The 27,408-nt window shown below is 48.7% G+C and overlaps 2 protein-coding genes across 2 annotated transcripts in view; one reads left to right on the top strand and one right to left on the bottom strand.

Moving 5' to 3' along the window:
- The first annotated feature begins 35 nt into the window (after positions 1-35).
- Positions 36-4,035, top strand: DOK1 (docking protein 1). The gene is made up of 6 exons (XM_003341446.4): positions 36-446; positions 869-974; positions 1,828-2,127; positions 2,268-2,355; positions 2,545-2,729; positions 2,977-4,035. Exons 1-6 carry the CDS (start codon positions 421-423, stop codon positions 3,757-3,759), a joined length of 1,488 nt encoding a protein of 495 aa, XP_003341494.2. The 5' UTR covers positions 36-420; the 3' UTR covers positions 3,760-4,035.
- Positions 4,036-4,340: 305 nt separating this feature from the next.
- The window catches only part of M1AP (meiosis 1 associated protein), a 118,976-nt gene continuing 95,908 nt past the window's right edge, over positions 4,341-27,408 (bottom strand). Inside the window, exons 6-10 of the mRNA XM_007496883.3 lie at positions 19,314-19,476; positions 15,265-15,406; positions 9,069-9,275; positions 5,538-5,678; positions 4,341-4,631 (exon numbers count right to left, since the gene is read on the bottom strand). Of these exons, the coding sequence (XP_007496945.1) occupies positions 4,473-4,631; positions 5,538-5,678; positions 9,069-9,275; positions 15,265-15,406; positions 19,314-19,476 (812 nt within the window). The 3' untranslated portion in view covers positions 4,341-4,472. The remainder of the gene's footprint in view (positions 4,632-5,537; positions 5,679-9,068; positions 9,276-15,264; positions 15,407-19,313; positions 19,477-27,408) is intronic.

Genomic DNA, 27,408 nt, shown 5'->3' on the forward strand with positions numbered 1-27,408 from the left:
GGCAGCCGGAGGCTGGAGGATACGGGGGGCCCGTGTTGGGCGAAGCCCCTGGCTTTGGACTGGGAGAAGCCTTGTGCTCACTTTGCGAACTCCATCGTCCTTCCCCTCCCCCAAGGACCCTGCCTTGTTCCTTCCTTCACCCCTCTGAGGGCAAGGCGCACACACTGAACAGTCTGGGTGTGTCGTGTTTTCAGGTCGGCGAGCATTTATAAGCACCTACTGTGTGCCCCGCCATCGGTGTGCGCACCTACTGTGGTCTGTCTCAGCCTGCGGTTTGCCCAGTACTCCATAGAGGGGAAGCTCTTTAGGGCGGGGGGAGCGGCATTTTGACCTGTCTTGGGCCTGGCACACTCACATGCTGATTAGACCCGGAACTTGCCCCGAGGAAGCACCTAGCTAAGTTCACAGAGGCTGCCTGACATGCTTCCCGCCTATACCGGCGCCAGGTAGAGATCGAACCCAGCTCTTTGGGCATATAGTGCAGTGGCTAGGGTGCTCTGGGAACTCAGTAGGCGCTCGAGGTCTGAGGGCGCATTTCGTGGGGGCTGAGCGGGGAGAGTAGTCTGTGTGTGTGTGAGCTGGAGCGTACGTGGGGGAAGGGAAGGGGAGGGAGGGAGAGGGGCTTCCTGAACCCTCCCACTTCTTTCCATTTTGGGCGTCGAGGCCAGCCGCAGGAATGTTGGCCGCTCCGGCGGCTCCCGTCTCGTTCCCGTCCCGTCGGAATCCGGGCTGCCGAGCGTCTGCCGCTCCCGGCAGGGGCAGGGGAAGGGGGGGCCCCCCAGCGCCTGGGGAGGGGGGCGGTGATCCCTCCTCCCCCGGCCCCGCCCCTCCCTGGGGGCCCCGCCCCACCTCCGCCTTTGCCCCGCAGCGCCAGGAAGAGGCCGAAGCCGCCTGGGGCCATGGACGGCGCCGCCATGGACGGGGCTGCCATGGAAGGACCGCTCTTCGTGCAGAGTCAACGCTTCGGGGCCAAGGTGGCAGCGGGCACGGGGCAGCCCCGGGGGGCGAGGGCGGCGGATTTGGGGGAGCTGGCGGGAATCCCCGGGGCGACAAGGAAGGAGCGGGCCCGAGGTCCGCCAGGGAGAAGTTTCTCCCCAAACTCCAGAGGAAGTCCCAAGCCCTCCACGCTTCCTCCAGCCTCGGCCGGACGGAAATACGCCCCCCCTGGCAGCCCCGCCTCCTTTAGGAAACCCCACCCCTCCCTCCTTCTGGAGCCCCCAGCAATTAGGGGATAGGCGGCGGGGGGCTAGTACTCTCCGCCCCTGGCCTGGGGTCTTTGCTGGCAGCCTCCTTACGATTGGAGACCCGGCGGTCCATCCCCTTCTCCAGCCTCCTTTCCCCTCGTGGTCTCCCATCCCCCTGGGGTCCTCCCCCCCTCACCCAGGGGAGGATCTGGACTTTTCGGTATGGAGCTCCCTTCCCTCCTCAGGGTCGCTCGTAGTGGAGCGCGATCCTGGGCCAGCCTGTGTGTCCAGCCTCTCTTCCTTTTCTCCTCTCATTTCCTGGTCTTCTCTACCGGTCCCTCAGATCTCCCCGGGGTTTCTTCCCCAGCCCTGAAACACGCAGGTGGCCTTTTAGGGCCGGTCCTCTGGCCCCCCCCCCCCTTCTCTCCCTCCTCGTGTCCCTCCGTGTGTCCTCGCTAGTGCCTTTGGTAGTTTCCTTCCATCCCTCCCGCTCAGTGGCCCGTAGTGACGGAGGTGGAGGAAGCCCCTTGGCCTCCCGCTCATAGGCACCCCATTTCCCCCGCCCCCTCTTCTCGCTCTCTTCATGGTTTCTCCTTTCCAAATAGCTTCTCAAAGCCTTTTCCCACGCTCTCCCCCACTGCAGAAGTGGAGGAAGACCTGGGCAGTCTTGTACCCCTCCAGCCCCAATGGAGTGGCCCGGCTGGAGTTCTTTGAGCACAAGGGGTCAGGCTCTGGAGGCGGGTGGGGAGGCTCCCGCCGCCTGGACTGCAGAGTGATCCGCCTGTCGGATTGCGTGAGTGTGGCCCCGGTGACCTCGGACAGCCCCCCAGGACCCGGCACCTCTGTCTTCCGCCTGGACACGGCTCAGCGCTCCCACCTCCTGGCGGCCGAGGGTCCTGCCAGTGTGGCCTGGGTGCAGATTCTCTGCCAGACTGCCTTTCCGGTGAGAGGGCGCTGCCCAGGGGAGTCCAATCAGGGGTGGGAGCTCGTGGGGGCGCGGTGCCAGGCCAGCCTCTCCTCCAGCCCAGGGGGAGAGCACTGGGGATGCCGGCACAGCGGCCCTCCGTCCTCTCTCCCCTGCAGAAAGGGTCTCTGGCTCCAGGGGACAGCGCTTCTGGGCCCTCTTCAATGGAGATGCAGGAGAACTCCCTGTACAGCCCCCATGGACAAGGTGGGGTGTAGGGAGAAAGAGCTGGGCCCCGGGGGAGGGGTTCGAGCCGCGGAGGGAGCCCCCTCTGGGTCTGGAGCAGGGCTGGGGTTCCACAGCCCCCACAGCGAGGCTCCAGGGAGAGGGCGTGTCCAGGGGGGCTTTCCCCCTCCCCCTGGGGACGTTCTCCTTTGACCCTTCCTTTCTTCCCAGGGTGCGAGTTCTGGGTGAGTGTACAGAAAACGGAGGCAGCTGAGCTCTGTGGCCTGAAGGGACACTATGTGCTGCGGGTGGAAGCCAATGGTCTGAGCCTCCTGGTGCTCGGGGGCCAAGGCCAGAGGAAGGAGCCTTTGCTCTCCTGGCCCTACACCCTGCTCCGGCGCTACGGGCGGGACCGGGTAAGGGCTCGGCGGGGGGCAGAGAAGGGTCAGGGTGCAGTCTGAGGAAGCAGAGGGCGCGCGGGGGGCCCAGGAGAGGGTGGGGGGCTCCCCTCCGGGCCCCAGGGGCTGCCCTCAGATCCTCCGGCCTTGCATCCCTCCTCCCTGGTCAGCAGCGGTTCCCTTGCCTGGGAGAAGTGGGGCGATTCATGCCGGTGGTCCCTGCCAGCTCTACAGGCCCCCGTTTTCCTGTCGCCCCCTCCTCCAGGTCATGTTCTCCTTCGAGGCTGGTCGGAGGTGTCCCTCGGGCCCCGGCACCTTCACTTTCCAGACCGTGCAGGGGAATGACATCTTTCAGGCTGTGGAGGCTGCTATCCAGAGGCAGAAGGCTCAGGTTGGCATTGCTGCCGGCCCCGGCTCGGCGGACGGGGGCACAGGAGGGGCTGGGACGGTGCCTGCTGCATACCAGAGCTTGGAAGAGCCCCAGGCGGCTGGGCCTGCCCTGTACTCGGAGCCCTTGGATGCCCTCCGGTCCCTGCCTGACTCTGCTGCAGACCCCCTGTACTCCGACCCTGTGGACAGTTCAGGCCAGAGGACAGGCCACAGGGCTGCTGCCCGGCACCCCCTCTACTGGGACTTGTATGAACAGGTGCAGCAGCAGCTTAAAGACACCAAGTTGGGGGAAGCCAAGAAGGAGCCCATCTATGATGAGCCTGAGGGTCAGAGCCCAGCCCCACCTCCGGGCCTTTACGACAAGCCCCAGGAGCCCCGGGATGCCTGGTGCCAGCACGCGCGGGGGCAGGACGAGGGCTACGAGCTCCCCTATAACGCCAGCATGGACGATTACGCCGTGCCCCCTCCAAGGAACCCGAAGCCCGTCCCGCCCCCCAAGCCCCAAGGGCTTCCTGGGCCCAACAGCCCTGGCCCCGCAGGGCCGCCTGTGTACAGCCGGGTACAGAAGGCCGGCGCCGCCGCCAAGGGCTGGGACCAGGGCATGCCCGAAGGTGAATCTCAAACAAGGACTGGGATGAGATCAGAAGGACCCATGTGACCCCCTGGGTGGGGGCTGGAAGGAGCTAAACGGGTGCTAAGAGGACATCTCTGAGGCGTGGGGACACGGCAGGCCTGCGCGGGCCGAGGCGGGCGGTGAACGGGAGGCCGGGCCTCGGGGCCAAGGGATGCCGCCTTTGAGGGGAAGGAGTCCTGGGTCAGGCCAATCCCTGGCCAGAGCAGAGGGACTTGGGGCAACCCTGGCTGGCTGTGTAGGAGGGGTCTGGCGTGAGTCTGGTGGACCCTTAAACTCATTAAAATCAGCTGGGGCTGCAGAGAGCTGAGTGGCCGTGTCTGCATGAATGACCAGAGGAGCGCCCGGCAGGGCCGCTGCAGTTTGTTCCAGGGTAAGGGTAGGAGGCAGGGGCAGGAGGCCCTCTCAGGCCTTCCGCACCCCTGGGGGTCCCCCAGAGTCCCCCAGACCCTCCCTCTGCCCCAGGGCATCTCGGGAGCGGATTCCCGTGCCAGGACCAGGTTGCTGTGTCCCTGGGGTCCTGGCCACGGCCTCTAGACACAATCTCTGCCCTCCAAAGCCCAGCTTTCCAGATCGGGCCCCTTTGTCACACGTCAAGGCTCCAAGTGGGAAAAGCGGCCTTTTATTGAGTGGGGAGAGAAAGCGCGGCTGCTGACACTCGGCCCCTTGCCCGGAAGGCGGGCAGGGCCCGGGGCTCCCGAGAAGCTGGGCAGGCCCGCTCAGCCCTCGGGCCCTGGCTCTCAGAGAAGACGGTCCTCATCGTCGGAAAGCGCCGGCACAGGCTCCGCGGATGCCTTCTTGGCCGCCGGCATCTTGTGGGCCCTGGAAGGGGTCGGGGTCGACACCAGGGGCAGAGGGAAGACCGTGGCGCGGGCTCGGTGTGGGTGCAGTCTTCCAGCCTGCAGAAAGAGGAAGCGTGTCCCTGGGTGGGCTGGGGGCCCGGAGGGCGCCCCTCTCTCTAACCCGATCAGGACTGTGCTTCCAAGGCAGAGGCAAGGCAAGGGCCCGGGCCCACAGCTAGGAAGTGTCTGAGGCCACACTGGAACCCGGCTCCCTAGGCCCTGATGGGTCTCTCCTCCTCCAGGCTGGTCCTATCTCAGCCCAGGCCCAGGGCATCGGCCTCTGCCCAGTCCCCTGGGAGGGGTCTGGGGTGTCCTGGCCTCTGCACCCCTGGGGGGCTTCCCTCCAGCCTGTCACTGCCCCAGCCAGCCGGGAGCTCAGACCAGGCGAGAATGGCGGGAGTTTCTTAAAGCCGCGAGAGAAGCCCCCGCCTCCTGCTGTCCCCTCCAGGCTCAGGCCCTCCGAGGGTCCTCCCATATTCCCTGTCTGTTCTTTTCACCCCCGCTGAGTAGTCTGTGTGCTAGAGGAGCAGAGGGCCTGGGTTCAAATCCTGCCACACGCCTGGCTCCGTGTGTGCCCGTGACCTGGGGCTTCCCCACATCCTAGTCTCCTTATTTCTATGAAGTGTGGACTAGCTGTGGACTGTGTGCGTATCACTGCTTTCCTGGTTTAACGGGCTGTTTTTCTGCATGTAAAGGTATCACCGGAGCAAGCAGGGCCTCCCCAGCCTCCCTCTGCGGCCCACACTTCCTCTCCCCCTCGGGTGCCTCCGCGGAGCGCCCGGCCGCTGGCATGGGAAGCTTCGGCCCTCCTCCTCCTTCCCACCAGAGCTCTCGTCTCTGCCTTCTGTGGGGCTTCTTCCGAGGCGGGCTCTGGCAGCCCCTCTTCCTCCCACGAGGGACCCCTGCCGGCCACCCCCCCAGAAGAGCCTCCCGAGCCACGGGATGAGGGCTGGGGGGTCCTACCTGTCTGGGGGGCCGCAGCTCCCGCGCCGGGGTGACGAGCCCCTGCGGCTTGGACAAGAGGCTTCTCAGGTGTTCGTAGAGGCGGCCCTTCACCTGCAGGGGATTGTAGGCCGATTCCACCTCGAGGCCATCCAAGGTGCTCTGAGGAGAGGGAAGGAGAGAGGCAAAGAACAGGCTTTGTTAGGCTCCTACGGCCAGCCCCGCGGAGGCCTTTACAAAGATGAACTCGGTTAACCTCGTGGGGAAGGCTAATAGGGACAAAGAGAAATGTGCAGGGCCTTGAACGTCCCACCCCCAGCCTGGCTCTGGACATCAAAGGGCATGGAGTCCATCCTCCCCACAGCTGAGCAGGGGTCCCTTCTGTGACCTCTCTGGAGAGGAGGGATCCAGCCTCTGCTCAGCCTCCGTATGCCCATTTCTGGGCCTTTCTCCTCGTGGTCCAGGTAACTACTGCTACCCTGGCCCAGGAGAAGCTTGAGGAAGGCCCGAGCGTGGCGGGGGGCCAGGAGAGGAGGGCTGGGGTGGGTACGGCACGTCCTCTGGCCCTTCGAGGTGGGAATACACAGGAACAGCATTCCTGAGCAGTCAGGTTTTCCGGCCACAGCATCCTATGCCAGGAACCGCTGGCCTCCAAGGGAGGCAGGGAGGCTCCTCATGGCATCCTCCGTGCTAGGCTAGGCTTAGCCTCCTCAGGGGCATGAAGGGGCTCTGCCTGCCCCTCCCCACCTCCATCCTCTCTTTCCACTGTAGGCTTAGGACGGGGCTTGGCGATCCAGCCAGAGAACGGCTCTCTCTGGCCAGGAAGGCAGGCAGAGGAAGCCAGAGGACAAACCCTCTGGGCTCAGGAGAGGGGACTGGCGGAGCTGGTGGAATGGTCTTTAGGGCCGCCTCCTCCTTTGTAGAACCATCGAGGCCAACCATTCTGCTGGGGACAGCCAGGAAAGCATCCCTGCCCGATGCCAGGCTACTGGCAGGCACAGACACACACTGATTGGAGGCAGTGAGGCTGGGCAGAGGCTGGATCCCTCCTTTTCAGAGGCGTCACAAAAGGGATCCCTGCTCAGCTGTGGGATGGATGAATTCTTTGCCCTCTGACGTCCCCTCCAACTCAGAGACGGGACTCCGTATCAGAGACAGAAGACACAGATCCATGCCTACTCTTAGAAGAGATTCAAGCCCTCACTTTCCACTTTGGAATCCCTACTGTGTCTTGGCTCCACGGCAGAAGGGTGGTAAGGGCTAGGCCAGGGGGGTCAAGTGACTTGCCCAGGGTCACCCAGCTGGGAAGTGTCTGAGGCCAGATCTGAACCCAGGACCTCCCGTCTCTAGGCCTGGCTCTCAATGCCCTGAGCCCCCCACGGTCCCCTACGTGCTTATCCTTTTACACAGCCATCCACAATGGGGGACAGACCATCAGGGTGTGGTTTGGGTGGTGGGGAGGGAAGGGACCCAGCGTGATCCTGGCTGGTCTGGAATCCACAGGAAAACAAAGCTGATGTGTGTAGATGCAGAGGAAGCCCGAGGCTCCAGGTGACTGGCGGGGAAGCTGGGAGGCACACGGAAAGGGAGCCCCTGCTGTGGAGATGACAGAGAATCCAGCTCGAGGCCTCACACCGACTGTCCTGAGGAGGGTTAGTCTGGCACTTCATCTTGGTTTTGGTCCCGCGGCGTCCGTGAGAATGATGCTCCGGGGAGCCAGACACTTGTTTTCTGGTCTGTTTCTGAAGAGGGCCATTTCCTTCAAGAGAGAGCACGCAGGGGGCAGCGGAGTGGCTCAGTGGATGGAGAGCCAGGCCTAGAGATGGGAGATCCTCGGACACTTCCCAGCGGGGTGACCCTGGCCAAGTCCCTTGACCCCCATGGCCTAGCCCTGACCGCTCTTCTGCCTTGGAGCCAAGACACAGTATCGATCCCAAGGCGGAAGGTAAGGGTTTAACTCAAAACAACAACAACAAAAAGAGATCATGCGCAATTACCAGGAATGAGATGTGAAGCCCATTTTTTGTCTCTTTTTGGCAAGGGAGAACTCAAACACTTGGGTGAACTATGGCAGGCTAGTCCTTTTCTTGGTAATTTGACTGTTTTCAGTTCTCTTCAATGCTTCCATCCTCCTCCTGTGTACACAAGGCTCTTTTCCGATCCTGACACGATTTCTGTAATTGTTGCCGTATCTCCGCTTTCCATCTGGCCCCAACTGGAGCTCGGGCTCTCCTGGTCCCACTCGGCCTCGCGGCCCACCAAAAGGCTTCCCTGAAATCCTACACCCCTCTAGGCGCACCGGAGGGGGACGCTTCCAGACTCCGGTCCCTGCTGAAGCCGCGGGACATCTCCCATCCATGGCTCTCCCCACGTCAGTCCCCACCCGTCCTACTGGTCTGCCTGGGCTTTCCCTTCTCCGATCGTGAAGCGTCTTCACACACACTGAGGGGTCTTCCTACAGCACAAGTCTGGCCGGAGGGCCGTCCCCTGCCCAAAGAGTGCCAGTGACTTCCTAACGACTCTGTAATAAAAGGCCAACTCCTCAGGCTAGAATGGAAGCCCCGACCTGGGTTCTAATCTACCTTCCAGTCTAATTTCTCCCTATTCCCTTCATTCGCTCTTTCTGTAGCTAAACTGGACTACCGGTTACCCTGAACGTTACACTTTCTCCTGCATCTAGCCAACTGTGCAGACTTTCGGTGTCACCTCCTTCGTGAAGCCCTCCCTGATCTCCCCTCTCCCGTCTCTCTGGAGCCTGCTGCCTGGGTCTCTGCTGTCTTATTCATTTGTATCACATCATACATATTTCTGTACACGGTGTGCTTCCCCAGCAGAATGTGAGCTCTTAGGGCATAGCAATGAAGTTATTTTTCATCTTTGATTCCCTAGGGCTTTGCCCAGGGCCTTGAATGTATTTGGAAGTCCATCTGTGCTTGCCCCATCGGAGAGATACGTGATACCTAGACCCTGACCCAAACACACAAACTGGCCCTGAGGCAGACATGCACGCGGCCACTGAGATACAGTCTGGAATACAGAGAAACATCCAGACAGACAGACAGACAGACCGACCCCCCCAAATCGATACAGATATTGATCCCCCCTTTTCTCTCTCTCCACTTGGATCTTTTTTCTCCTCTGCTCTTTTCTTAGTCTCCCTCTTCTCCAACTCTCCCATTTCTTCTCCTCTTGACCCTTGACTTTCTTCCTCCCTTATTTTGCTCTGCAAACTCCCACAACTAGCGGATGCCAAAAATGTTGACATTTGGAATTTGTTTGCCTTTGCCAGAGATAGTTGCTGCGCCCGTGCCAGGCTCCACCTTCCTCAGTGCTCCAGGTCCCAGGCTGCTCTATGTTCATATTAGCCAGATTTCCCCTTTCGGGGAAGAGGCAACTTGACCCGCCCCCAGCCCCTTCTCTGCCACCTACTTCAGTCTGCTGCCCACTCCCGAATCCACATTCTCTGTCCTCATCGCCTTCCGGCTAGGCCATCTCTGAATCACGCTTTCTTCTCTCGCCTCTTCCTTGGGGTCTGGTCTCTGCCCCACTTACCTCCACGCTCTGAAGGACATGCTCAGGCGGGTCCTCGGAAGGCAGAGGGAAGGCGTTGGGCAGCAGCAGCTCACATGTGGCCACCGCTTTGACAAGCATTGTGAGAGAGCTAGATGGGAAGATGATGTAGAAGGTGCTGGTGGGGCCTCTCTGGCTGGGTCCTGGGCTTGGAGGCTCTCCTTTGGCCAAAAGCAGCCACTCTCTTTTCTAAAATAAGGAGATACACAAAAACACACTTAGCTACCCCTGAACACTTAGTATTACAGACCACACTGAAGGTGTCAGAAAGACAGAAACCCTCTTGTTCTGGCACCGAGCAGAAGACATTTCATGCCATTCTTGGATGGGCCATCGTTTCTCTTCCCCTCATGAAAGCCTGATTGCCATGTGTCATGGGGATGTGTCACATTGCATACTGGGGACATATCAGTCATGTGCATCAAAAAGGGACTGCATCCCTCGGTGGTCAGCACTCCCCAATAGTCCTCTTCTCCATCAGAAAGAAAGCTCCTTGATTTTGCATTTGTATCCCCAGTGATTAGTACAGAGTAAGTGGTTGATAATTGGAGGCTGTTTGCTTATTCATTCAGTTGAGTGACAAAAGGAGAAACACAAACAGAACCCCAGAAACCAGGCAGGCAAGAAGGAGTCTGTGTGGAATGGCAGAAAGAACACACCAGTGAGTGAGAGGAAATTTCATTTCAGTCTCTGGCTCTGCTCCTAACCCATGGTATGACCTTCAAGCAAATTACTTCCCCTTTCCCAGCCTTGTTCTTTTCCTCTGCAAGATGGAGTTTCTCCAGAGTTCCTCCCAGCTCTTCCAGTGGATGCTTACTTTCTGGGGATGGTAGAATAAGGATTCCTTCTTACCGAGTTACTATTGGTTAACAATTCTGTCTGGGGTCCCTTTCAGTTTGGAAATCCTACAACTCTGTCCTTTCAAAGTTTTATGGAATATGCTGTATATTGCCTGATCCTTCATGGAAGGAGAATCTGAGAGGTGGATGAAGGGAGAGTTCTGTTGACGTGTTGTGTGTCTGCTGTGGCTTCCCAGCCAAAGACATTCCTGGAGGTTAGCAGTAGGAGAAGGCCTGACAACTTTAAAAATGGTCTTTCCAGGAGCCAGGAACGGAAACAGAGATGGAAAACAAGGTCATTTTCTACGGTAATTTCCAGAGTAAGTTCATCAAGGACAGGAAGGGAGCTGCCACATGCAACAACTTGTAGGATTCCAACTGTTTTTTTATTTTTTTGGTTGAGATGATCACCAAATATATCTCCTGCAGAAGCAGCTGGTCTTTCTGTTAGAAAAGTACCAAGTCGAGCCTTTTCACCTTCTGGTTTCTTAGAGAAAATTCTTTAGAGGTGAACCATGGTTTGGATGAGAATGCAAAAGGCCTAACAAACAAAACTGAGGCTAACAAAGGGGAGGAAGAAGGAGAGGGAGCCTGGGGAAGAGAGAGTGCTAATGTAAACAATGACAGGATGAAACAAAATGGTATCAAAAGTTTGAATCCAGGGACTGAATCCAGCAAAAAGAAGCACCCCTCCTTCAATAATTTGAGGATCTAGAAGAATGCAAACTCCTTGAGGGCAGGATCTTTTGTTTTTGAGTTTGTCTTATCGGCTTAGTATAATATTTTGTATATTGTAGTAAGAACTTAATGAATATTTGTTTTAATTGAGTGCATCCATGGTTAATTCCATCAGCTCCTTCTACCACAGAAATCATGGGCCCCCTGCACTTGAGAAGATGGTTTCAGGAGTTGTTGTAGCAGCCCCCTCTGCTCCTTCAAATTCTTTTGGTGCCCAACCTCTGCCCATTCTTTGTGTGACAGGGGCATAGTCTACTTCTGGGCTTGTACTCCTAGTTTCTCCAGCTTGATGGGCCCTGCCAGAGCTCTTGAGAACCTCTGCTATGATGCGAGTTTCTTAAGGGGAAGGTTCTGTGCTGGCCCTTCTTTTTATACCCAGAACTTAGCTTAGTTGCCTGGCCCAGTGAACACTTACTAAATGTTTGGCCGCCCATTCTGCCATAATGTGGTCTCAGAGAAGACCCTTGTGGTGGAAGCTGAAATTTAATAGAGATAACTAGAGACACGTCTAGGAACAGGAGGGGGACATTTTATCGAAGTTTATGTTAAAAAGTCCTGGGGCTTTTAGTTCTTGTGCACCCCTACAGTGTGGTAAACACTCAGAATTACACTTGTACTTGTCTAACCACATCTTGGACACTGTGTTCAGTTCTGGGACCCACTGATGAGTTATAGTGAACAGAAAAGGGAGAAGATGATGGTGAGGGGTCCTGGAAATTATATTTATGAGGAAAAAATGATGGAAAAGGTCCAAGGATGAAGTGCTCTGATAACCTTAGAGAAACCTCCCTGGGGCCTATCTCCCTTCAGAAGTCATTAGAGGTAAGCCACGGGGCTGTTCAGAGCTATGGCTCCTCTGAAAGAATATATAACAATGATAATAACAACAAGAATGGCTAACATTTATATGGGGCTTATCATGTGCCAGGCACTATGCTAAGTGCTTTACAATGATTAGCTCATTTGAACCTCACAACCCTGGGAGAATGGTGCCATTATTATCCCCATTCTAAGAGTTGAGAAAACAGAGGCAGACGGAGGTTAAATGATCTATCTAGATTCACACCTGTCTGAGGCTGTATTTGAACTCAGGCCTTCTTGACTCCAGATCCCGTGCTCTATCCACTGCTTAAGAGTCCACAGGGTATCCCAATTACGGAGCCTGATAAATGATAAAAACTCCTCCCTGGAGCGCAGTCACTTTTGCTTGATCTGTCTGCTTATCTGGCTTTTGCTGGTCCTCACTCAGCCTTCCTTGGATTTTGCGGACTTGGCCTCCAAGAACATGGAAAAAAGTCTCTTGTTTCTGACCCAGACTTTGGGGGACGTGGAGGGGGAGGGGACCTCGGAGGTTATCTAGTCCAGCCTTCTCACTTACCGGTGAGGAAACTGGCCCAGAAAGGTTAAGGTTGCTCAGGTCACAGACGTCGTGTCTGATGGGATCCCTTTTCTCAGACCCTGTACTTGATCACCTGGTAACTGATCTATTCCTCAGACCTGCCCTCTGTCTGGCACTTCAGGACTCAGACAGTGCCCATGAACAGCTCCTACTTCCACCTTATCTTGGCCCTTACCAGCAAGACCCTCCCCTCCCCTTCAGCTGGTGCCAGGGAAGACTTCCGGCCTCATCAGTTTGCTGGTCCCACCTTCCTGTCCATCTCCAGGTGCAGGGACAGGGTAGAGGATGCCTCATGGATTGACACAGATCACCATTTTCTTTGAATAGTGCTGGTTATGAGTCTCTTTAACTGTACTATCATTCCGTCTACGTGTTTCCACTCATCCACAAGGATACCATGAAGACTTTATTGAAGACCCACTTACACCTGATCCATCAACCCAGGAATCCTAACCAAAAGAGAAACCGTTTGGTGGTCTAAGTTATTTTGAGATGTCCTCATGATCAGTGACTGAAAACTGTTCATAATCTTTTCTAGAAGAGTGGGAAGAGAGACAGAAGGCTCACAGAGGTTGGCGATTCCCTCAGTCCATTCCTCTACCCTTGCTGAAAATTAGGATAACATCTGCTTGTGTCTGGCTCTTCTTCCTCTCTCCCTGATGTCTCAGGAAGTCCTGACAAAGAAAACAGAGCGAGTATTTTCAGCTCTTTGGCATAAAATTAATCTGAATCGCAAATTCATTGAAGTTGCCAGAGTCTCTCTTCCAATATTCTCCTTGGGTTGTGATTTCCTGGCGCAATATTTGTTCTCTTGCCTTTCTTTGTGTGCCAGATCACTGGCCTTGTTAGAGAAGACAGAAGCAAAATGATCTTGGCCGTTCTCATTTTCTGTTGTTTATGAATATTACTCTCTCTTCCTCAAGTGGTGCGTCTGTCACTTCCTTTTTGTTGGCTTAGCATTCTTCACAAACCTCAGGTCATTAGGGACTTGCCTGACAGTCTTCACAGCTAATCTGGTGAAGAGAGACCTGGATGTGAGGCCAGAAAGCCTTCGGGGGAGTTAGTCCTACCCTTCATTAGCTTGTGACCAAGTCACTTCAACTCTCCCAGCCTGAGTCCTTACCTACAACATGGAGATAATAATACAGATAATGATAGGTAAAATAAGATCGTATTTTGAAGGCACTTTGTAACCACAAAGCCTCCTGACTAGAGGTCTGAAAGTGGGGACTGGTTGGCCACTTATCAGGAATGCTGCCAGGAGTGGGAGGTTAGCCCACTGAAGTCCTTTAACTCTGAGGTTCTGGGTCTCCGCGACTTTATGCAGCCACTCCTCAGCCTTTTGAACCCAAGATCATGTACATGTAGTCGGTCAGGGTGAGCTCTTGTTTTCATCATTATAGACTTGTGCCACTCTTTGTCCTCCCTTTTCTACGTGTCTCTTTAAAATCGGACCCCCCGGGGCAGACAGACTGCAGTTCTTTGTCAGTGCAGGATGCCCCTTTCCTCCTGATTGGGGTTGTTCTTCCACAACAAACCTCCACGTTGACCAGTTGGCGATGGATCCAGTCTAGGGTGCCCCAATGGCTGAGGGTGACTGTTCTGGCCTTGGATCTGAGACAGAGCTTGTGGGGCTAGGATAGGAAGGAGATCCATGAGGTGGTCTAAGAAATAATCACGAAATGATGATGATGGCTCATATTTCTCTAGCACTTGCCCTTGTGTGCTATAAATAATGCAGGTATTATCCCCATGTAGCCAATCAGGACACAGAATGGACACAATCTGCCAGTGAACCAGCTCTGGACACTGAAGTTTCTTCTCCCTCGGGCAATCAATCAGAGTCATTTCCAGCCTGAAGGCAGAGATTCCCTCTCCTACACAGAGGCTCACCGTGGGCACAGACAGCCCTCTGCTCTGTACACACACTGCCAGGCTCACCCAGCCCTGCTCTATTCCTGGTCCTCCAGCCTCAGGCTGTTTGACACATTGGGCTCTCTACCACCAGGAGCACCCTCGATGCTACTGACTTCCTGGAGAATTCCTGGTGGCTCCCCATAGATCACCACATCAATCTGAACTACTGAATCTGGCATTCCGAGTTCCTCCACACTCGGCCAGGCCTGTTTTTCCTCTATTCCAACTAAGCTAGCTGGCACCTCTGCTTGCTCCTGCCTCCTGCTGACCCTTGATATTAACACCAGGATGGGGCTGGTAGAGGAGCGGGACCCCCGGCTGTGGACAAACTTGAGGGACGCCACTCTCCACTCATTTAACCCCTGCCAACCAACCGAGTGTTGGTGTACCAGGGCTGATTGGCAGTGAAGTGTGTGAGGGAATGGAGACATGAGAGGCCATCTTCAGGGCTCTGAGAAGATCCTGGGGGTTTGGGTGCAGCGCCTGGGTCTTCCTTCTCTCTCCGAGTTCTTTCATGGGATTAACTGCTGGACCTCCAGGGCTGGCGGTAGGAGCTCAGGAGGGACATCTCATGCGGCACCAAGGTTGGACTCTGCCTTATTCCAGAGTCATGGCTCAGAGTCAGTGCATCCAAGAGGGGATATCAGTGGTGTTTGTGCGTCCTGAAGGTTCCTCTTGAGAGCTCTTTGGTATTTCTTTAAAAAAGACACACACACTCAATAAGCACTTCCTATATACCAGGAACTGTGCTAAGTGCAGGAGATACAAAGAAAACCGAAATTAAGTCTCTGCCCTAAAGGGAGTTTATGTTCGAATGGAGGCTACAACATATAAACCACGAGCTATGCAAAGTAGAGGTGCTGCCAGAGGGTGCACTGAGCCCACACCATTTCCTCCATGACTAAGTTCAAACTCCCTTCCCTGGGAAAGATGATCATTCAGTGGGCATCTCTGAGACTCTCTTTCATGCTAGGGTAAAAACAGTTGAGCCTGCTTGGAGACTTGGGGAGGAAGTCACGGAGATGGGGACAAGACAAGCCTAGGGGGTGAGGGTACTGTAGAACAGAGCAGAAAAGGTAGACAGAGGCCCGAGGGAGGGTACAAGGGCTGTAGTCACCACAAGGAGTGCCCTCTCTTTACCCTCTCCCCTCAGTGGCACTTTGGGCCAGAGACCCATTTGCCCCATAGTTATGGCTCTGGGGGGACTGGTGCTGATTCCGGGGCTCATGCCTGGCGGGTATGTCAGCTTTCCCATCTTGTGGGGCCCAGTGACACGGGAACTTACCTGCAGGCTGTGACACAAAGCATGGAAACGTTGCTGGTTTGTCTCCAGCTCATCCCAGTCCAGCTGCCAACAACTTGTCGGCCTGATGATGAATGGGAGTCCATACGTCACCGACTCGCAGACCCCGCTGGATTTTAGAGCCCTGGGACAAGAGAGCAGGGACAGAAGGAACATTCTGTGGTGTTCAAGCCTATCCCAATTGGGCTCAAATCCAAGCAGTCAGCCACCACAAGGGCTCAGGCCGGGCTCCAAAGGGAGAACCACCCTGCTAAGGATGCCCACCCCAAGCCCCTTAGCAGAAATCATCCTGGCAACAACATTCCTCAAATACAAACACAATAAACACTTATTGAGGGCAGCGCTGGGTGCTGGAGGAGTTAGCCAGTCTAAATAAGAGCTCATTGGCGTCAAATAGCCTCAGGTCTACCTGGGAAGACAACACATATACCCATAAATATGTACAGAATAAGTATGGGAGGACTTTGGGAAGTGGGAAAAACTGGCCTTTGGGGAAGGAGATCAAGAAGAACCTCATGCAGAAAGTAGGGCTTGAACTCCGGACTAAGGAAAACCAGGGGTTCTAAGAGTTGAAGGAGAGGCGGGAGAGTGCTGGGACCTGGAGATGGACAATGCGACGGCAGGGATAAGAAAGCAAGAAGGCCAATCTGGCTAGAAGGAAGACGGAGTCAAGAAGAGTAATGCACGTGGGAGAGGGAGTTCTGAGTCGGTGGAGGGAAGCATGATTCCTGACTGGCTGAGAGACTTCTGAGGCCTTGACGCTGAGTGTGGAGAGGCTCAGGAGAGAAAGGGGGAGATGAGGGCCCTTGAGGGAGAGGAGTGAAAGACAAGGCCTGCATTTGTGAATGATGGATGGGACCTCCCTAGAGCTGCAAGACTTGCTTCAACATGCCTCTTGATTCCTAGCACATGGAGCCCAGAGACCACCGTAAGATCGTTCTCCTTGGTTGAGCTCAAATTTTATTTGACTTCTGAGCCGAAAAGTACTTGGAATTTCAACTCAACCAAGAAGAGAACAATGTTACCAGGGAATGCAATCTTAGCAGTCTCAGATTGTATGTGCTAGGAATCGAGGGATATAGGTGACACAGTGGACAGAGTGGACAGAGGCCTAGACCTGGAGTTAGGAAGATCTAAGTTAAAATCTGGTTTTGTACTTATTAGTCATGGGAAAGTCTGGGCAAACCACTTGCCCTTTCTGGGCCTTATCTGTAAAATGGGGATAAGAACAGTACCTCCCTCCTAAGATTGTAGTGAGGGCAAAAGGAGGTATTTGTAAAATGCTTTGCAACCTAAAAGAGCTACATAAATGCTATTATTTGATGATTATTGTTGTTGTTATCTCTACACTAACCTCTTTAACTTCCCTGGTTTTTATTTCACTGTTTGTTCTCATAAAGCCAATTGCTTGCTGTCTCTTATTGTCCTTTGTATAACTGGCAGTTGTAGGACAAAGCCAAGTTGGCAAGAGTGAGCTATGGCCTACTAGGTCAAGGTGGGACTGCTTCCCACTCAGTTACCAAGGTAATTCTAGCCTCCTAGAAGAGCATTCTACTTAGACTTGATATTCAAGGCGTAGGGGGGAGGGAAGAGGGGAAGGAGACAACAAGAATCAAGTAACAATGGAAAAAAATAGAAAAAATATTCAAGGTATTGTAGATGTAATTCTAGCTCAATACCCTCCTTGGAGACAGGACAGTGAAGAAGTTAGCATACATCCACTGCTCTGTTGGAACCTGCAGACCCTCCCCTACTAGTTGCTGCATTTCCTCCTCCTCTTTTCCACAATGGTGGAAACTGAAGGGTCTCTTGGAGAAGAAGAACGGGGCTTTCTAGATCCCGGAACACATCTCTAAATATATCCATGGCCGACATAGCTCAGCCACTCTATATTAAGAAGTCCATCCATCTTTCTCTATTATACGACGAAAGATTCTATCCCAAGAGCCCAAGCAGACAGGCCTCCCTAGCTCCCTCAGTTCCTTTACAGCAGATTCTGTTTGCCCAGAATTCAATTCACAAACAAATTTAAGGGAACAAAGTTACTAAACAAAGCAAGTATCATGGGGGTTTGGAGAGCTCCCCAAATGGCGCCATCCATGTGGTACACTGTGCCCTGCTCTATACAAGTCTGTAATCTGAGTGTAGTATACAAACAACCATGATTCAAGGGAAAATGTGGTAAAAAGCAAAATGCTCTGAGGAACGCGAGGAGAAGGGGGTCACGTCCACCTCAGGGCAGTTAAAGATAGGAAGCAGAACCTGAGCTGGGCCTTGAAGAAAGTAGAGTTGGGTAGGAAAGAGCTCCCTGCAGGAACTGGGCACAGCATGAGCAAATGAGACGGGATGGAATACAGGAAAGCCATCTAGTTTGATTGGAACAGAAGACCAGATACTAAGGAGGGCAAAATGAGAAGAGGCTGGAAAGGTGGGTTTGAGCCAGATTATGGAGAGGCCTGAATGACAGTCAGAAATGGATACTTGGTGTAATGGGCAATGGAAATCTGTAGAATAATACAAGTAATATGGAAAAGATGAGCCGATCATAAAAGCTGACATTTATAGATGACTAGGATTTGCAGAGTACTTTGGGTACATCGCTTCCCTTGATGCACAAAGTCCCTGGAGGTTTCTGAGTAGACAAGTGATAAGTGATCCCAGTGGTTAGGAAGATTACGTAGGCAGCATGTGTTTGGTGATGGTAGTAGTCCTAAAACGACATCATGGAAGGAGATACTTCCCCAGGGAGAAGCTGCAGACACCACAGCCCGATGATATATGGACAGTTACCCCTCCCTCTCCTCCCTGCCTCCCCTCCTTCCTTAAGCATTTCCCAGATCTAGAAGTCAGGCCAGTGATCTCAGAGTAAACCTAAGGGGAAGAAATGCAGAGATGTGAGAGGGGAAACTTCTCAATGCTGCCATCACGGTTAGTGGAGCCATTCAATGTCCAATGTTGGAGTTGTTTCTGGATTCTTTTCCTCCTCCTTTTCCCCGTGACTTGTAGTTTCTTTAATTCATTGGGTCATAAGATCATAGATTTGGTTCTGGAAGGAGGCTCAGGGAGAAGTGATTTATCTAAGGACACACAACCAATAAGTAACAGAACTGCAGCTATCCTACTTATCCCTTCTCTATCATTCCCTTTTCCTGTGATCTAATCCAGATCCTGTTATCCTGCCTAGATTAATAGAGTTTTAGAGACATTTAGAGTTTCTGCTTTTCTAGAAGAAATTCTTCCTACTACCAAAACAAGAATAAGAAGTAGTTATTTAAAGGGCATGGCCATGAATATAAGTGAACTTGCTTCTGTCCCCCACCTTTGCAATTCTCACCCGAACCAGCTACACAGAAATATCTTCTTTGGAAAACCTCTAGGCCAGTCCCATTAAAGGACTGACTCCGGAGGAGACAGGAGAGAAATAGAAGCAACTTGAAATGGGGTAGAAAATTCCCTCATTTCATCAGCATTATAGGGTTAGGAACTGGAAGAGAATTAAGGGATCAACTTGAACAATCCCCTAATTTAAAAAATAAGGAACCAGAGGTCCTGATTTGCTTACAGTCATGGGTAGTAAGTGGTAAAATGAGAATGCAAACCAAATTCTCTGATCCCAGATCCCGTGCTCCTTTTACCTATTTTAAGCAAGTTTCCTTCAGGTGTCATATATCTCCCCCCGACCCTCACTCCCACTCCCCAACTGGTTTCTGTCCAAACTTCAGTGTTTGTTAATCTCCTAGCCTTCTCCTCCCTTTTGGGGACTCTGGAATCTTTTCCATTCATTTGATGCAGGGGTACTGCTTTCCCCTTTAGCCTTGGCTCACTTTGTTTCCTGACCTTGCTTCTCAGTCCATGTACACACCCTTGCATGGACTGAGGGCTCTATTCCTAATTCTCAGGCTGGCAGCCAAGAGATTGCCCTGAGGTCTATGGCCTATTTGAGGATGTAACTGAAAAAAAAAATCAACAATGAAGAATCATAAATGTGCACTGATGGAGGCGAAGGATCCAGGGAAACTCTGGTACCTTACTTGATCACTTGGAGTCTGTAACATGATGCTGCTGATTGGGGGGCCATCTGGTAGAATGAGCTGAAGTCTCCTCGGGGGTTGTCTGCTGTCAGGGTGCTCTCTGCTGTGCCAGGGAGGAGGGCAGGGTTAAGAAGCCTCTCCTGAAGATCACATTTCAGACACACTGCAATAAAACAGGCACCAGAGGGAAGGTTTGTGGGTCACAGTCTCCCTCAGGGCATGCAATTAGGAGACATTAACTGCCACCCATTCCTCTTTTACAGTTCAAAGAGCACGTAAGCCAAGGGTTGGGCAGCAGGTTGGTGAGGGAGAGAAGGAACACTGGCTGCCCAAAGGCAGGACTCCTTTGGGAGGAAGTGAAGGGTTGTGCGACCCATTGCAGCTAGGGTGTACTTGCTCTCCTGGGTTTAATAGCACGTTCACTTTGATGGGTAATGAGCTGGCACAGTGGGAGCTCTGTATTGCTTTGGCACTTGTGTGAGTGATCTGGCTTTTTAATCTGTCTGTGGGGAATGTATGTCTTCTGGGTGAGAGGAAGCCAACACCACAACCTGCAGTGGGGCCTTTTGCCAATTATAGTCAGAACTTTCCTTGTATAGCTGCCTGGTGCTGAGTTCCTGTAAGACACCAGAAATGGGAAGGCCTGGAAAGCAGAAGCCTGGGAGTCAGCTGATGTCAAGGCCTCCCTGTGGGCTCTTCCTGGGACAAAGAAGGGAGAAAAGGGCCCAGAAATGCTTTATTTTTAAACTGCCCTTGGTTAGAAGGGGTCTGCCCACGATATCCCCAGGAATGAAAAGACCTTAGGACTGATCAAAAGGGAAGACCCAAAAGAAAGAGGTATTGCTATGTTCCTCTCCTGGGTGCTGGGTTGTACTCTACCATGGTCTTATTCTTTCCTCCCCTCTGTTTAAAAAAAGCATTATGATAAAACGAAATTATTAGTAATTTTTCATTTGAACACATCATACTGCTTTCCCTGACCCCAAATGTCTAATTGTATGCCCCACAATCAGTAAAGCAAAATGTTAAAAAAGCAATTAAGACTGATAGACTGATAGGAAATGCAACTTTATATGAATAGTTTTGTTAAAAGGAAGAATACTGTCTCATTTTATCTGAATTCTATTGCTATTTAAAATAATCATTTAGAATAATATGGAAATAGGTATCAAGTGATAACATTTGTACAACCTACTGGAATTGCTTGTCAGCTCTGGGAGGGGGGAGGGAAATGAATCATGTAAACTTGGAAAAATACTTTTAAAATAAATAAATAAAAATAAAAAAGTAATGGAAAACCAACATACACAATAAAATAATCATTTACATAGTTGTAGTTGTCATGTCTATTTTTCTTTGATTCTGCTTTGATCATGTTATGTTGCTGTATATAATTCTTCCCATATTTCTTTGAATTCTTCATCTTCTGCTACTCTTTCTGATGTGGTGATATTTTTATATTTATAAACTGTAATATGTTCAGTAATTTCCCAATCACTAGATACACGGTTTATTTCCAATTTTTGACTACATTTGTAAACAGCACTACTATGAATAGCTTTTTGCAGATAGGTTTTTTCTTTGTTGTCCATAACCTCCCTGGGGATAAAAACCCAAATCTGGTATCATGAACATAAAGGTTATGAAGAATTTCTAACTCTTCTTGTGCAATTCTAAATTGTTTACCAGAATGGTTAGATACATTCACTGCTCTACAAGCAAATTAGTATGGCCTGGGAGTACCACACATTACCACCAACACTGATTTTTTTTGTCTTTTACTGTCTTTGCTTATTTGATGAACCAAAAGGCTATCTTGGCTGTTTTAATGTTCATTCTTTGACCATTTGTGATTCTGAGCACTATTTCAGATCATTGTTGATGACATCATTTTTTTTGTTTGTTTAAAGAAACTACTTAAGTTCTCTGCCCTGGAAATTTCCTTATTCTCTAGCCACACAGAAAAGTACAGGAATTGAAGAGTTAGAATTGAATTTCCAGGAACATCTGCCAATGGGTCTTTTAAAAATAGTCACCTCTTTGAGTGGGAGAGAAGTGAAATGCAGACAGTATGCTTACTATGTGGTACTAGGTGGGGGGGGGGGGGGGGAGAGACACTATTATATTATGGATACTTTGAGAAAATAATTGGTAGGCATTGGATATGCTGAACACAATCCCATCACAAAAAATGGAATTGATAATACTTTAATAGGCAGGATGGGAATTGTTACTGATGTGGGAGCCATCCTTGAATGGGTTTGTCTGTGCACAGGCAGACTGCCAACTTGTTAGAACAAAGATCCTAAATAGTAAAAAGCTAGAAGAATAATGAGAAAAAGATATTGCATGCAATTGAAACAGATTAATCTTGAACTATTTATCCAAGTAAATGATAGTAAAGTATATAATAGAAGAAATTACATCAATGTGTATTATAATACTTTAATAGTAAAATTTAACCAATGAAAGTCAATTGCTATAACAAGGAAACCAGAAAAGCTTAAAAAGCATCTTGGTCAATATCGGACTTGCTTTTCAAGTTGAGAGAGATGGAACTAAAGGTTAACATCTATTATATATATATATATATATATATATATATATATAATATTTGTAAAATTTTATGAGGAAGGATGGTGGTTAATTAAGAACAATACTGTGTCATAAAGCAGATATAAAGTAAACCAGTTTTACAGAAAGTTTGGCAAGACAGCAACCTATATCTGGAGGGTATTTAATGATGCCTGTTGTGATGATTAAAATAGTGGGAGTCATAAACTGTTACAGATAAAAGAGTGGTTGGCTTAAATTGTGACCGCAGAAAATATGGTTTCAAGACAGTGTCTTGTTTTAAATCAAATATAAGGTGGTCGCCAGGGAAAAATTCCCAAATATTAAATATACCCAAGTCAGCTGGGTTTTATAGAGATTTTAATTAATAAAAATGAGGAATTAATGAAAGAGAGAGAGAGAGAGAGAAAAAGGAAATAATGGGAAAAAGGGCTAGACCAGCCTAGGCCAGCATAAACCAGCCTAGGCTGAAAACCCTAAGAGAGAGATCAGTCAGTCTTTTATCCACTCATCACAAGATTTGTCCAAGCAAGTTTCTAGTGTTCAGAGAGACACCAGCTGCCTCCTCCAATTCAGCCTTTCCCAGCTGAATCTCCGGAAAACCTCCTTTTCCGATCTCCTTTTAAAGGGAATTTTCTCCTATGTCACCTCCCCTAAGTTTTCACATCTACCAATCACAGTAGACGTTTTTCCAAAGGACAGACCATTCTTAATTCACACCTGAGTAGACTTAAACTTTTGATTAAGTTCACACCTGAAAAAACCTCTGAGTAAGTTCTCGCCTCTTTGCTCCTTGTAAATTCACAAGTTGTCTGACCTTTATAGGTTTTTAGCACCCTTTTGTATTAGATCTAAAAATAGACTGTGTCATAAAGCTTAAGAACTTTTGCCTTACTATAAGTATGGGTTTAAGTATTTTTCATTGTTCAGCAAGGAGTTTCTTCCCCTAAAGTATGCTTAAGTAGGGGTGGAGTAGAGGTCTCACATTCCTGATCTAAGTTCCTTCATTGTTTAAAATGGGGAATGGTCTTAGCCAAATCTTATGAAGTAGGGTCTGAGAATTTTTAAGATTCACACTATAGAAGAAGGCAACAAGTAGAAGAAAAAACTAAAAAGATCTGCAAAGATTTTTGTAATGAACCGTTTTCACCACCAAAGACAGTAGATTCAATGCACTTTGATCCTAACATCCCAGTCCTGGATTAGAGATGGCACTAGAGAAAAAGGGAGAAAAGTAGCTCTATTTGGACCAAGTATACAATGAGGAGATTCAGACTGGAAGTGACACGGTTGGGAAGACAATTTAAGGAGTGATTCACAAAACTGAAGGAGAGGAATATATCAAAGCCCTGGAAGAAATGTCAGATCTTGTTAATAGTGAAAAAAGAACACCAGTGGCTACTAACCTATAGAAATACTTTCATGTCTATAAAAAAATCTTTATGGGATTTATCTATATGTGCACTGAGGATATGATATCCTCCTTGAGGGTAAAAGAAAGGGAACTGACAGTTTTTCACAAGTCATATTCTATAAGAGTGCAGCATTATCACACAATTGACTGGAATGTATATGACTATAAGATTCCACTGCAATTATTATCATTATGCCAAAACATTTAATTTGTAGACAAAAATACCATTTTGAAGGTACTTTCCCAACAAGGAGGCTCCTACCTAGCTACATATCAAAATCATTCAAGATTCCTTAAAGATATAATAACAGAAATAAACCTGTTCAAAGACTGACTGATCATAGGCACCAGTAGAGGTGAGAACTAAGGAAACATATGCTCTCTAGAGGTATTATGTGATGGAAGATATATCCATGGCAGAATCCAAGTAGAAAAGGGCTTTCCTGTGAATGATAATGTTTTCTTCCAGATGCTTCTGCTTGCAGAAGACAGTGTGCTAGCTGTATCAAGCTTCAGAATACTGCAGAATCTTGGAGGAGTACTGTAACCATTCAAAAGAGTTTGGTCTGATTATGTAGGCCAGACCAAAAAGATGAAGAATGACTACTCACTAGATTTTGACATTCAAGGGGAACTGAAGCAGACAGCTTGTCCATCAGTGTGTATCTGGGACAGAAAGTACACATTGAAAATGAATGAGGTACAGAATTAAAAAAGAAGAGACCAGTCTGGATGGACTTTGGACCCAGTGTCTGGCACTTAGTAAGCCCTTAATAAGTATTTATTGATTGAATGATTCAGGGCATTGAGAATTCCTTTAATGACTCCAAACTTCTTGGAAACAAAGGTCCATTTCAAAAATAGCAATATTCTACAAATGTTGTTGAATAGCTCTAAGACATGATACATAACAGTTTTCTAAAGAACTTAAAATGATTATCATACAGAGCTCTAGTCGTGGAGAGAAGCAAAGTGGGTATGAAAAGACGACAACATTACCAATAAGGAAATCTAAAGAACAAGAGCTACTGGCATCCTCTCATATCAAAAAAAGCAAAGAAGGCCTGGAGCATGTTGGGTGGACTCTGACAAATTTATGGGAAGAAATAGAGTTGCCCAGGATGGTTAGGGATGAATGTCATTGAGATCTACATCATTGGAGGGAATACCCAAATTGATGAGACCACATAGCCACACGAATAGTTAACTATATGATGATGTACGATGCTGGTCTAAATGAATTTGCTGACAGTTTGGTTTTTCAATTTTCCCAGGAGTTCTTGAATATTTCTCTTTTCCTAGTATACTTTACAGTCTTGGGCTTATTAAAAAGTAGGCTGTCCAGGTATTTCCTTTCAAGTCTTGTTTTATTTTCATCCAGTTTTTGTATTTAATACTGCAATCTTGATAATTACTACTTTAATGTGAGATCATACTCTTCATTCCTGCTTTTGCTTTCCTAGATATTTCTGATCATTTACTATTCCATATGATCTCTGTTATTATTTTATTTAATTCTTTAATTATATAATTCTACTAAATAATTCTATTTTGGCAATTTGAAAAGTATAGTGGCAAATCCACAGATTACTCTGGGCAATATCATCATTCTGCATATCACAACATTGAATAATCAGTATCTCTCTACCTTTTGAAATCTTTCTTAAGTTGTATTAAAAATTGTTTTATAGTCATATTAACAACTGCACAGATGAGACAGGCATGGCTGGTTTGCCTTTGGTATTGCTGCAAGCAACACAAAGTCACAGATCTGAGTATATAAGTTGCATTTATCTGTCTTAGTACGTTAGCAAAGATATTTACTTTGTATTTTATTATTTTAAATTATATTCCTTCTTCCATCTAATTTTTCTAGTTTTTGTTAGTAATATATAGAAATGCTATTTTTTCTTTTGTATTTTGCTACTTTACTAAGGCTATTATTGCCTATCCATAGTCATTTATCCATCTGGGGAATGACTCTTTTTCTTGTAATTTTGGCTCAGTTCCCTGTATATCTTAGAAATGAGAACTTTATTAGAAAAACTTGTTGCAAAGATTTTTGCCCACTTTTCTTCTAATTTTAGCTGCATTGGTTTTGTTTGTGCAAAAACTTTTAAACTTTATGTAATAAAAATTATACATTTTTCTTCCTGTATATATCTATGTCTTTTCTTTAGTCATGAACTCTTTTCCTATTTATAGATTTAATAGGTAATTTTTTTCCATTTCACTAATTTGTTTATGATGTTGCCCTTTATGTCTACATCATGTAAAAAGGGCATCTAGTTGTATATCTAGTTTTATTTTTTTTTATTTTTAAGCATTTTCCCATGTTTACATGATTCATTTTCTTACCCTCTCCTCTTTCTTCCCTCCTCCCAGAGCTGACAAGCAATTCCACTGGGTTGTACAAATGTATAACCTAGTTTTAATCAAACTCCACTTCATTCCCTTCTCCTCTGGCTCACATCGAAGCCAGATCCTGAGGTTCTCCTTTTACTGATATAGTCTTCAAAAATATTTTTCATTTATTTTCCCTAAAATGTGGTTTAAGAATCACTTTCACTCTTCTGCTCACTACCTGTTTGTTTGAGTAATCTTTACTTGTGGCATTTAATTTCAAGAAGTTTTAAGTTAATTTCTCCCAGCCCCTTTCTTTTAGTCTTCCTGATGCTGAAAATGTTTTTGAGGGATTCCTTCCTTTAATTTCTAGCCTTTATTTTTTCAAAGATCTTTATGCCAGTTTTGATTTAAAAGTTACAAAACCACTTATTTAGTTCTATAAGAATGCCAATGTTTCTTGGCATTCAAGTTCAGGTAACTCTGTTTAAATTTCATCTGTTTAATCAATTTTTATGTCAAAGTTTCTGCCCAGCTCTGGATATCTCATCAGGAAATAACTAAAATTTATGATATTATGAAATTATGTCTTTCCCCAGACTTAGTTTTCCAGGATTATTAATCTTAGGATATAGACTGATCTCTCTTGTTTTTCAGTATATCACATTCTGGCCTCTTCTTTCATTTCCTATCTTTACGTCATTTGAATTGGTGCTTACTAATTTGTAGATTGCTTCCTCTTGGCTCCTTTCAAGATTGTGATTTTTCTTCTTAATTGTGAAGCTCTGAAGTCTGGTAACTATATTTCTGTTAAACTTAGGGCTCTTCTCTTTGGGCAGCCTATTGATACTATCTATTGATTTTCTAAATTCTGTTTGCAGTACTTCCAGGCAATTCCCTAATATCACCTTCAGACTGTTGTTAGTTTCTATGTATTTTTCTGAAAGACTCATAATTCTCAGATGTTTCCTCTGTTGGTTTGGTCTGTAGAGACTGGTAGTCTCCTTGACTTATTTTTGTTATGAAAGGAAATTAAGGTTTCATTTTGGCCAGAAGGTGGAATGAATATTTGCAGAAAAGGTAGATAAAATAGAAAAATTTGCTTATAGCAGAATGGTGTGTGGTGAAAAAAAGTGAGCAGAGTATGGATAGGAAGGGGAAACGAGTTCAAGCTTTTATCTCTGTTGTATGTAACATTTTATCATCTGGCATTAGAATCTCTTCTTTATTCTTCACCTTCTTCTGAACATAGTTTAATGTTTTGCATTATCAGCATTACAAAAACATTTCTTTTCAGCCTTAATTCATTCTAGGTTTTAGTCTTTTTGACAGTCCTCTTATAGGTCCATACCATTTCTTGGTATGGATGATTCTCACTACTGCACCATGGTGTCTCTACAATTTGTGATTTTATAATTAGAATTTCGTTTAGAGAGCCTCATCTTTCCCAGGGCCTTTCCTTTGAGAGTCTCTGGCTATGGGATCTTATCTCCTTTCTGAACTCTGAAATCTGCCCTCTTAAAATTCAAGGTGCAAACTGAGCAATATACAGGATTACCTTCTCAGGCAATTCATTATTAATTCTAAGATGACATTGTTGTTTCCTCTTTCCCAAATTCTTGGCTTGCACTGGGTAGGTCCTAGGTCGGTGGGGTTTTTCAGGGGCCATTATGGAAGGAGGCCAGGGTTGAAATGACTGAAATCAGCTCCAGGGAATAAGGGGGAAGAGGGACCAGGCCACCAGGGGGAAAGCCCAGGCACCTT

This window comes from Monodelphis domestica, chromosome 6 (assembly GCF_027887165.1).
Source record: "Monodelphis domestica isolate mMonDom1 chromosome 6, mMonDom1.pri, whole genome shotgun sequence".
Lineage (NCBI taxonomy): Eukaryota > Metazoa > Chordata > Mammalia > Didelphimorphia > Didelphidae > Monodelphis > Monodelphis domestica.

Coding starts and splice junctions, on each gene's coding strand:
- DOK1 (XM_003341446.4), top strand. CDS start 421: ATGCTTCCCGCCTATACCGGCGCCAG. Junction 2,128..2,267: donor TCTGCCAGACTGCCTTTCCG/GTGAGAGGGCGC, acceptor TCTCCCCTGCAG/AAAGGGTCTCTGGCTCCAGG. Junction 2,730..2,976: donor GGCGCTACGGGCGGGACCGG/GTAAGGGCTCGG, acceptor CCCCTCCTCCAG/GTCATGTTCTCCTTCGAGGC.